The sequence below is a fragment of the Lithobates pipiens genome, unplaced genomic scaffold (genome assembly GCF_037356315.1).
Source record: "Lithobates pipiens isolate NorthernLeopardFrog02 unplaced genomic scaffold, aLitPip1_a1.2 Scaffold_16, whole genome shotgun sequence".
Classification (NCBI taxonomy): domain Eukaryota; kingdom Metazoa; phylum Chordata; class Amphibia; order Anura; family Ranidae; genus Lithobates; species Lithobates pipiens.
This window is the reverse complement of record NW_027507748.1, coordinates 107,426,459-107,438,473: the sequence shown is the minus strand read 5'-3', so window position 1 is coordinate 107,438,473 and position 12,015 is coordinate 107,426,459. Positions and strand designations below refer to the sequence as shown.

Here is a 12,015-nt window from a genome sequence, read left to right as displayed (position 1 = left end):
CTATTGAGTTAGGGTCTGGAAGAGAAGAATACACACTTTTGTGGATCTTAGTTAGATGCTGTTGTAATTGTATCACATATGCAGTCAAACTATCACATTGCAATTGCATACTCTGTGGAAAGTATAAACCTAGTCTGGGTGCATTCCCAAAAAGTATTTCATATGGGGATAACCCTGTTTTTCCCGTTGGAGTATACCTTATGGAGAACAAAGCTAAAGGCAGACATTCTGGCCAAGGTTTATTTAACTCTTGCATAGCTTTTTGTATTTTTAACTTTATTGTCCCATTTACTCTTTCTACTGATCCTGAACTCTGTGGGTGGTAAGGGGTGTGGAAACTTTGTTGAACCCCTAACATAGCCATTACATTCTGCATGATTTCTCCTGTAAAGTGTGTTCCCCTATCTGATTCTATGGTTTCAGGAAGACCAAACCTAGGTATTAACTCTGTGATCAGTTTCTTCGCTGTGGCTTTCGCTGTAGCTGATTTCACTGGATAACTTTCTGGCCAGCCTGAAAATAAGCAGATGCACACGAGACAAAATTCAAATGGGCCGCTCTTAGGCATTTGGATATAGTCAATTTGCAGTCTCTGAAAGGGATACTGGGCCCGAACCTGATGTTTACGTGGGGTTTTCACTCTCTGTCCTGGGTTATTTAACAGACAAATTTGGCATGCAGCACAGTAGTTCCTTGCAGTACTACTGAATCCAGGGGCTAGCCATCCTTGGCTTACAATCCTATACATAGAATTGGAGCTGACATGAGTGGGCAAGTGGACAGCCGCTGCCATTGCTGGGTATAGAGAGGCAGGTAGGCATATTCTGCCTCCTTCCCTCCATATATTGTCAAGGCCTGGTGCTGCTCCCATTTTTACCCATCTATCTTTCTCGCTCTCTCCTGCTTGCTCCTGTAGTTTACTCATCTGCTGCCATGTCGGTTCTGGGATGCTCACCTTTACCGTAGCTAAGGTCTCAGGGCTTACTTCCCCTAGAGCTGCTTGTTTTGCAGTTAAATCTGCAAATGCATTTCCTTTTGCCTCAATTGTTTTTGCGCTCGTGTGTGCCGCTATCTTCATAATGGCTACTCTTCTAACTTTTTGAAGATTGTTCAGGACTCTTTTGATTCCTTCACCATGTTTAACAGGTGTGCCTGCTGCTGTAAGGTAACCTCTAGCTTTCCATATGTGGCCATAATCATGTGCAACACCATAAGCATAGGCAGAGTCAGTGTAAATGTTCCCTTCTTGTCCCTCTAAGTGTTCTAAGGCTTTTTCTAAGGCCCTTAGTTCCGCTTCTTGTGCCGACATGTGTGCTGGTAATGACTTTGCCTCAATTACCTGTGTGTCCGTTACCACAGCATAACCTGTGTGATATTTACCTTTGTCATCGGCAAATCTACTACCATCTATGTACAGTGTGTGTTCTGCATTTGCAATGGGTGTGTCTGTGACATGTGGGAACCCCGTGATCTCTTGTTCCATAAGTTGAAAACAATCGTGTTCATCAGATGTTATGTCATGAAATGAAAGTGTGTCAGAATCCTGAGTTTCTTGTGCTGTGCCTTCACCATTACTCCCCCCTGTCAAATCTGTCTGTAAGGGTAGAAGTTGTGCTAAGTTAAAGGAAGTGCATCGCTGGAAGGTAACATTGGGAGGTAGGAGCAAGGTGCATTGCAGACGCAGCTGCCTCGCCATTGATATGTGCTTTGGCTGAACTTGTGACAAGATGGCGTGTATGTCATGTGTGGTATGTACCACTACAGGATTGTCTAAGACAATTTCTGAGGATTTGTCAATGATAATTGACACTGCTGCGACTGCTCGTACACAGGACGGTGATCCTCTAGAGACAGGATAGAGAGCCGCTGAGAAATATGCTACCGGCCTTTGTTTGATGTGTTGTTGTGTCAACACCCCTGTTGCGTGTCCCGTGATTTCAGCAATGTACAAATGAAATGTTTTGGTATAGTCAGGGATCCCGATCGCAGGTGCCAAAATTAGTAACTTTCTTAAGGTGCTAAAAGACTTATGACCTGCTTCTGTGAGTACATAGGGTACTATTTTCAAGCAATCATATAATGGCTGCATCAGAGAACTGGCATGTGGTATCCATTGTCTACAATATGACACTATTCCCAGAAACATACGAAGTTGCTTAAAGTTGCGTGGGACATTCATTTGTCTTATGGCCTGGACTCGTTCTTCAGTGAGGTGTCGAGTACCCTGGGATACACAGTGGCCCAAAAAGACAACCTTTTTCTGGCATACCTGTAACTTAGTTCTATTCACTTTGCACCCTTTTTCAGCCAGGAATTGTAACAATGATAGAGTGGCTTTTAAACAAGTATCGTTATCCGGACAACATAACAATAGGTCATCTACATATTGCAACAATACACAAGTGTCAGGTGGTTGCCATTCCCTATTTTTACTTTTAAAGGTTTAGTCAGTGGGGCATCGGACAAAAGACCGTCATAACCACTTATGGGTATGGTGTCACGGGATGTCATGTGTGGAGGGACTACTGAATCAGATAATAAGCTGCGTGATGCTCCTGTGTCAACTAAACAAGGAATATGTTTACCTTCCACCTTCATCAACATGTGGAGCATTTTATTCTCTGATTCAGCTAGGACTGGGGCAAGTCATGCGGTCAGATCGTCCCTATCGTTGGTACGCCTCTGTCTGTAGTCCCTCGTGTCTCTGTCCGTGTTTCCTTCCTGTTCGTCTTTTATTCTTTTCCTACAGTCTCTTTTTATATGTCCCACCTTGTTGCAGTAATAACAGGTAAGAGGTTTACGGGAGGAATTCCCTCCTTCATTGACCCGGGCAACAGTGTTAACTCCCGGTGTCCTTCTGGGTTTAGCTTCTGCTAAATCAGCCTCTATGCCTTGTGCTTTCTGCAACAATGTTCCTTTGTCCCGTATGGCTCTCCATTCGGGAGTACATGCCTTCAGTTTGTCACCTATTTGGGGTACTAGTCCTTCCATAAACTGTCGATTGAAAGCCCTAATGGTGACGGGTAAGGCTAAATCTAGACCTTCGTCAGCCATCATGCTTTCCATGTTGAGGTAAAATTCTGTAACAGTCTGACCTGGGGCCTGTTTTATGGGCGCTGTCGAACCCCTTTCCTGCTGTTTCCTTTGGCAAAATTCTCGTAACTGATTAATAAACAGGAGTCTAGAGTCTATATGACGGGGGTGTACTCCTGGTGGATTTGTCGCTGGATCCCCTTGTGGTCTATGTGGAGCTATTTCATTCATAAATTGATTAAACATTGTTAGTGTCATTTTATGTCTACACAAATCTTCCCCATCTTGCCAAGTTGCTTCATGTGTGTCTAGTAATTGTGTCACGAATCTACAGAATGCGGCAGGTTTTGCTACGGGATCAGGAGCATTCTGTATTAATGCCATAAGAGTGTCAGCCGACCAAGGTGCCCATGTCCTCAGAACGACTTGTTGAGTCACTGTAGGTGGCTGTCCTGCTTGACCCGCATTTGGATTATTTACTTGTATTACCCTAGTCCGACTGTGGACTGGAGCTACGGACTCTGGTCTTTGAGCTCCGCAATGTACACATTCCTGTGCCCAGTCTGTATTCTGGGTACCGCATACTCGGCATACCCATCCTCTTCCTCTTAAGGAAGGATAAAGTTTTGGTCTTTCGCTACCTGGTGTGGTAGTGGTATAAGGAGGTGGAGTACCTTCCGTTTTTACTCCATCCTCGGGAGCAGAAGGGAGACTCTTGCGTCGGACCTTCATGTCCCATCCACCCTGTTCATGACAATACTTCCATCCCTCCTCTTTAGCCCTGTTGGAAACCTTAATTAAACATTGTATTTGTGATACCCATCTGTTCTGCAGGACCTCCCCCTGTCTGTCTCTCTTTATATTCTCCCAACCTTCTACACTTAGCCCATTTTCTCCATCCATTCCAAATTTCTTGAGAACCCTATTCGTGCCCTGTGCCTTGTCCTTCCCATACAACATTGTAATTATGTCTTTAACAGCATAACATTTCTAAGATTCCTCCTGGGGTTTACCATGTGTCTGGCCCATTTTGACAGTCCTGCCTAGGTGGCGTTTGGATCACTTACTAAGTGTCTCGTTGCCTTCTCCTCCTAGGGTGCCAAAATACTAAAAACCTCTCCTGGATGAGATTTCTGAAATCAAATTACTTTATATGCTAGCCAACTGACAAATATTATGACCAGACTGACGGCTACAACATATACAAGCATTCCTTTTGGTGGCCAAACACATATGACTAGATCTCCGGACTTTGTGGAGACCTTATTCCCTTCCCATTACCATGGAATCTCTCAGCATTCGTTTCTTATTCCTGCTTTATCGAGGCAGTCAGGACTTATACTTTCAACCCGTTTTTAGGCTCATGAATCAAAAAGCGTATATCAAACTTAAGTGTCGGACCCCCAAGTACTCTTACGAGTTAAGGGCGCATTCCGTTACCCATTGGGATGATATATGTTTCAATTCACACCATACAAACAGGGCTTATCTCAGTCACAACAGACAGATGACAAGGAGACAGACAAGAAACAACGGTAACATAAGTCAAATATTAAATTCAAGACTCGCTTACTACAGAGGTTGGTTTTACCTGAAGAACAATACAGACAGATCGGGTGGGCACAAATCTAAGAAGCACAGAGTTTATAAGAAAATAAAGCTTTTCTTACCTGCGCAGGTTTTGTCTGTGGTTCCTGATGTGCCCGACCTCTTCGTTCCGTCCTTATGTTCGTTCGCCTCTTGTAGTTTCTTTAGCGAAGTCCCTTGTTCGTGCGCCAAAAATGTTAGGTGTGACTACTGCAAGTCACCTATTCATAAGTTATGTTACCGTTTCCCAATTATTATTAGAGTCTTATCTAAGCAAGGAGACACGGAAAGAGTTCTCAGTATGTCTGCTCAGACGGTCGCACTCACTCACTCTGAGGTCCTTTATTATCACACAGCTCTTTTTATATACTAAAAAAAGACAGGCGTTAAAAATGTTGAAACAAAACAACTTCTATAAAAGGCAATTTCTAAGTGTCTTCTGCTTTTAGAGCTGATGCAGCAGTTGACCCTTACGACATGGCTTCCTCTTTGTGTGTACGTGACTGCACCCATCCGGCCTTTAAGAATGATGTCTTTAAAACAACTGAAAACAGACGAGATAAGCATTTAAAGAAACATACTGTCAACCATTTTTATTCTTATACCTTGATCCTCACACTGTCTGCAGAGAAAGCTAAAAGTTTATTGGTCAGAGATCTTGTTTCCTGAATGGGTGACCACAATCCAATGGCGTGGCTGTTGCTATACAAGATTACCACCTTAGACACTTGCTGCAGCAAAATACAGAACAAGTTGTCATTAGCCTCCCTTTCCCCAAATGAATTAATCTATTTACTTATTTATTTATTTATTTGTAACAACCTTCAATTCCAGCATGGCACCCTATGTAGTCACATCACCAATCGCTACAATTCCCATTCATTATTTGCCATCTCAACTGTTCTCAGAAATGACAGCCAGTGAAATCTAATAATCACAGTCGCATGACTGAAAAGAAATTGTGATTTATAGCTAAGTGAAATATGAAGCAACTTGTCAGCATAGAAGCCTCTTCTCTAATAACCACATTATAAGGGAGCTTCAACCCGTGCAATGACAGAGAAAGAAAGAGACATCTTTCTCGATTTAGGCTTTGAGGTTCTCCTGAAGAAGTGTGGGTTCTGTAGCTGGTGCTTGCTCTTCTAACCCTGGTACTACCACAATGCCTAATAGCAGCTGTTCTCAAACAGGGTTTTGTGGAACCCTAGAGGGGGCTAGAGGTTCCTTGATCAATGAACTGTTTCTGTCTCTCAATCAACACTAACATCAATGATCTTGTAAGGTGGGGGGCCAGTCTTCCTACTGATCAACACTAAAAGGCGGTCCTTCTCCCACCTACCACAAATGTAAAGGACCACCGCAATGAGCACCAATGTAAAGAAGCAATTTTCCACGCAACACCAATGCAAGGGGTCAATCCAATTTTTACATTTTCTGTACATCATTATTATTATTCGATTCATTTCATAATTATTACTTGGAATAATGTTGTCTTCTAGAAGAGAAGGGTGTTATAATTAAGGATGGCCGAACGGTTCGCCCAGCGGTCGTTTCACGGCGAATTTCGGCTGTTCGCCGTCCGCCCGATCGGCAGACTATTGCCGCTGTTCACCCGGCGGACTTCTGTGTTTACTGTGTAAAAGAACTTTGACCTATGATGACACATCCATCATGGGGTACAGGACAGCCAATTGAGACATTACAGCACATGGACACTTGGATTTTCCCCCTAACTTATAAATAGACCCGATCCGGTGGCCATTTTACATTCTTTCTTCTGTCACTATAGGGAGAGGTTGCTGTGTGGAGCAGGGAGAGACTGCAGTGACCCAAATCGCTAGCTATTTGGTCCACAAAAGTTCTTTTCAGGACTGGTATAGGTGTTAGGTGTTACTATTAGGTCCACAAAAGTGCTATTCAAGTTATTGTTCCAGCAGCCTCTGTTTTGTCAGTTTAAATAGGGACAGGCAGGAAGCTGTGTGTGAGGCAGTGAGGGACAGTCAGTTTAATCAGTAGCTGTTACTATTAGGTCCACAAAGGTTCTTTTCAGTCATTGAAGTCAATGGGGCCCGCCGCGAACGTTACGGTTCGCGAACTATCGGCCGTGTTCGCGGTCCGCGTTCGTGAAACGTACCGTCAGAAGTTCATCCATCACTAGTTATAATATGATCTTCTGTACGTGTCACGTTACACCAAGTACGTCACATTCTTTATGTTTATTAATTGTTATGTTTACAGCTTACCAATCATGCTAATCCATTGTGAAAAGTAGATGTACTAATTCTATCCTTGAGACATTAAAATATTTTTAAGGGTTCCTCTATATTCAATAGGTGGAGGAAGGCTGCCTAATAGTCTAATAAAGTGAATTAAATCTGAAGTCTATAATTTCAGATTCGTTTACAATGTTACACTTTTACTGAGTGCTGGGAGAACATCTAATGGCATCTGGCACTTTGATACTGGACCTTTTGTGTCTCAGCTCCCATAGCTGCAGAGTCATGTGCAGCTGCTCTGTTCGCCCCTCCTGAACTCTTGCCCATTCACAAAACTCTTTGTTGTACTGTATATAAACCCATATACAAAATACAAAGCCTTCTGTGAATGGACAGTGGAGGGGAGGGGTGGGCAGAACTGCTGTTGTATGGAAATGCATTATTTACACTGTCAGAGCGCAAGGAGTATAGTGAACGCTATACTCCCAGTGCTTTTAAACTGCCAGTGAAAAATAAAATCGAGAAGTCCACAAGGTGGCTTGCACCTCATTGGACTTAACCCATAGTAAGCCAGCACATTTTATAAAGTGACTGATTTTCCTGGAATTTGGCTTTAAAGACCATGGAGTTGATTTGTTGATTTACTAAAACTGGAGTGGCATGGCTATGCACAGCTGCACCAGATTCAGAGCTCCATTTTTAGTACACCCCCCCCCCCCCTTCAAGTTTGCAATATCTTATGCAGTTATTGGTCTGTAAACCTTGATAGAATGTTGATAAGTCTATATATTTTCACTGTAGGGTTTTAATGTGAACATTCTGACCACAGACCGAGTTTCTCCTGTTCATGAAGCATGCCTTGGTGGCCATGTCTCTTGTGCCAAAGTATTACTGGAGAATGGAGCTCGGGTAAGTCTCTGATCACTATGACATTTGTAGTTTCTTTCTTGTGCTTAAAGGGGCTGCATGAACAAAATATGGAACAATTTTAGGTAAACTTCCAAGGGTTATTTTATTGAGTTGTGTTAGTATGATGGTTTTAGAGCTTGCACCTTTAAAAACTAGCCCAACCGATCATTGGCTCCCACCACATGTCTATGATCCAAGCTTATAGCATGATTTGTTAAAACGATTGCAAACCATCCCATTATAAAACAGCCCATTCAGTTTAAAATAGAAATAAAAGGCAATACATGTGTGTGTATAGCTATAAAAACCCCCCCACAAAAAAACTAAATTAAATACCTAAATACCCCCCCCCCTTTTTTTTTAAAAGTGATCACCAGGTCTACAAAAGATCTGGCGCTAGAGCCCATAGCAGCATAGTAAAGAAAGTCATACACTTGAGCGGGCATACACATTTATATACAGTAATATACGTGTGTGTATATATCCCCAGAGAGCCCCCCACTTACATCAGGGTCCCCAGAGAGCCCCCCACTTACATCAGGGTCCCCAGAGAGCCCCCCACTTACATCAGGGTCCCCAGAGAGCCCCCCACTTACATCAGGGTCCCCAGAGAGCCCCCCACTTACATCAGGGTCCCCAGAGAGCCCCCCACTTACATCAGGGTCCCCAGAGAGCCCCCTCCTTACATCAGGGTGCCCACAGAGCCTCCTCCTTACATCAGGGTCCCCACAGAGCCTTCCCCTCAAAATCAGGGTCCTCAGAGAACCTCCCCTCCCCTTAGGGACCCCTGCAGAGACTCGGGGCTATGGGCCCCAGATTCGAGGCTATAGCCCCAAAAGCCACCCCCCAGCGATGCCACTGGTGATCACATTCCTCTGTTCTCAGCTACATAAGAGCTGGGGGAGGAAAAGTAGCAGCACGCTGATCTTCCCAGTGAAAGGTTGTACAGGGGCATGTCAGGACAAGTCTGATTTATTGGAGGAGAGCACACAGAGTTCCCAGCTCAGCTAGAGAGCTGACAACAATGTGTTCTCCTACTTAGTACATGGTACAGCAGGCACATATCAGGAATGTGAAATGTTGGGTTTTCATACTCCTTTTTCTTTTCTTTTCTTTCTTTTTTTTTGTGTGAAGGTTTAATACTAAAGTTCTTCACGGGATGGTAGCAGATATACTGCACATACATGTATTTTATGACTGCAGAGCTCCAGTCACTTCTGGTTAGACTTTAAGGAACAATATGAGTAGCTGCAGGTGGTGCAATGAACATAATTGCTTATTTTGGTGACATGAATGGATGGATATAGGAAAATCCAGTCTCCTAGCTGCCTTTGTGACCTGAAGTAACTTATGTTCCCGAAATTATTAAAATAGCATTACTGGCATTTATGTTTGTGGCTTTGCTACAGAATGTACACTATGTAATCTAAGCAAATTTCAGTTCCCACAGACAACAGATGCTTATTACACAGAAAATTACAGAAACCTAGAAAAGTAAAGGCAGAAAAAGAGTTGTCCATCAAGTCTGGTTTTTTTTTTTATACATGTTTTGTGTTTTATTTATTTTTGTCAACTTTTTATGTCTGAATATAGATTTAGGTTTGTCCCAAGCATGTTTGAAGCCATTTACTGTTTCACTACCTCTGCTGGAAGTTTATTCCAAGCATCAACTACCCTTTCAGTAAAATAATACTTTCTAAGATTAGTTTTAACTACTTGCCACCCAGGCCAATTCTGACATTTCTCTCCTACATGTAAAAATCATAATGTTTTTGCTAGAAAATTTACATAGAACCCGCAAACTCACATATGCGTTCTTCTGCATGCGAGCACATGGGGACAGGGGCGCTTTAAAAAAAAAAAAAATAATAAAAAAAAAAAAAAAAAAAATATATATATATATATATATATATATATATATATATATATATATATATATATATATATATATATATATATATATATATATATATAATCTATATATATTTTTTTTATTGTTAATTATACTTGATTTTTTTTTTTTAGTTTGACACTTAAAAACAAAAAAAAATTATCACTTTTATTCCTATTACAATTAATGTAAACATCCCATTGTAATAGGAATATGACATGACAGTTCCTATTTACAGTGAGATATGGAGTCAGTAAGACCTCACATCTCATCACTAGGCTAGGAAGCCTGAAATAAAAAAATAAAATAAACCGATCACCGCTTCCCAGCCAAGGCGGCAACGTTTTTGTGAAATGCAGAAGCCGGGCGTGATGTCATAACATCACGCCCGGCCTCCGACGATCATAAAGAATCTCTATGATCAACATCCAGGACTGGCGGATCCTGTCTCCACTCACCGATCGTAGCAGTGAGTCTGTAGAAGCACCGGAGGGTGGCGGGAGGGGGGGGGGGAAATACAGTAGGTGCTGCTGATATTGTGTTTCCAGCACAATCCTGTAGCGCTGGTTCCCGGCGACAGGCTTCTCTAACCAGCACAATCCCGTCGTGATGGTTCTCGCGCTGGCTGCAATAGGAAAATTTTACATTTTCCTATAGTAGCGAGCGCGAGAGATCAGCAACAATGTCGCCTCTCCAATGAGACCTGCATGCCTTCAGGGGCATACCAGGCCCTTAGGTCTGGTAGGGATTTTAAGGGGAACCCCCTACGCCGAAAAAAAAGTGTGGGGTCCCCCCAAAATCCATACCAGACCCCTATCCAAGAACGCAGCCCGGGCGGTCAGTAAGGGGGGTGGGGACGAGTGAGCACCCCCCCTCCTGAGCCATACTAGGCCGCGTGCCCTCAACATGGGGGGGTGGGTGCTTTGGGGGAAGGGGGGTGGCCTGCGGCCCCCAATCCCAAAGCACCTTGTCCCCATGTTGATGAGGACAGGGGCCTCTTCCTGACAACTCTGGCCGTTGGTTGTCGGGGTCTGCGGGGGGCTTATCGGAATCCAGGAGACCCTTTAATAAGGGGCCCCCAGATCCCGGCCCCCCATCCTATGTGAATGAGTGAGTATGAGGTACAATGGGCCCCTACCCATTCACCTGGGGAAAAAAGTGTACATAAAAAAAAAAACACAACACATGTTTTTAAAGTACTTTATTAGACAGCTCCGGGGGTCTTCTGCTGTATTCAGGGGTCTTCTCGCCAGGCTCCTCCACTATCTTCTGCTCTTTTACTAGCAGTGGAGCCCGGCTTTCTTCTTTGTCGTCGCCGCCGTCCGGGGGTCTTCTTCCGACTTCAGGGTCTTGTCCCGCTCTTCGGTTCTTCTTGCCAGGCCTCCGCTATCTTCGTATAGCTCTTTTACTAGCGTTGGCAAGGTCTTCTGTGGCTGTCGCCACCTTCTTCTCCGTCTTCTCTTCTTTTTCTTCCTTCTGATGTTGACACAACGCTCTCTCTGGCCGCAATGGCAGGGACGCGTTGTGCGGCGACTTATATAGGTATAAGGGGTGGGGTCACTGGGTGATGTCACATGGTGACCCCGCCCCTTATGATGTCACATCACTGGCTGCGTGCTCGGATAGGGGTCTGGTATGGATATTCGGGGGGGGGGGGGGGGGCATGCCATTTTTTCCCTTAAAATCCCTACCAGACCTAAGGGCCTGGTATGCTTCCGGAGGGGGAACCCATGCCGGTTTTTTATTTAAAATTTGGCATGGAGTTCTCCCTTAAGATTCATACCAAATACAGTGCCTGGTATTGGCGGGAATCCAATTTCGGATCCCCTCACCAGTGTGAACCCAGCCTTAATGTCAGCAATGCTTGTCGCTTATTGGGAAAGGAAAAGAAACATTTTTCCTTTCCCGATGCGAGCCGGCTCGGTGCTGGCTCCTGCGACGGGGCTCGCAGGGTTTCAACCTCGCCGCTTTTATCAATATCGCTGGCACCTACTGTACTGCCCTCCGGAACTTTTTCATGCTCTTGATGTATTTAAAGGTTTCAGCCATGTCTCTCCTTTCCCTTCTTTCCATGAAGTTCCTGAAATTGCTCTCGATATGTTTTATCGACCCTTTCACCATTTTTGTTAGCCATTTCTGGATTCGTTGTATCTTATTAACCACTTATGGACCGTCGGACGCCGATATACGTCCTAACTTTGAAGAGGAATATCGTTGTTATGGCAGCAGCTAGCTGCCATAACCCCGGTATTCTCTTCTTCGGCCGGTGGTCCTTTTTCTGATAATAGTGGTCTCTGCGGTGAATTTGCCACAAGATCATTTTTAACAGCGGCAGGAGAGGGCCCACCTCGTTCCAGTGCCCTCCACTACTTACCGGAG

The 12,015-nt window shown here is 44.0% G+C and overlaps 1 protein-coding gene across 4 annotated transcripts in view; it reads left to right on the top strand.

Moving 5' to 3' along the window:
• ASB11 (ankyrin repeat and SOCS box containing 11) overlaps positions 1-12,015 on the top strand; it is a 49,856-nt gene that overhangs the window by 12,181 nt on the left and 25,660 nt on the right. For all 4 annotated transcript variants that reach the window (XM_077480229.1, XM_077480228.1, XM_077480231.1 and 1 more), the window contains one exon: positions 7,638-7,745. In XM_077480229.1, coding sequence (XP_077336355.1) covers positions 7,638-7,745 — 108 coding nt within the window. The remainder of the gene's footprint in view (positions 1-7,637; positions 7,746-12,015) is intronic.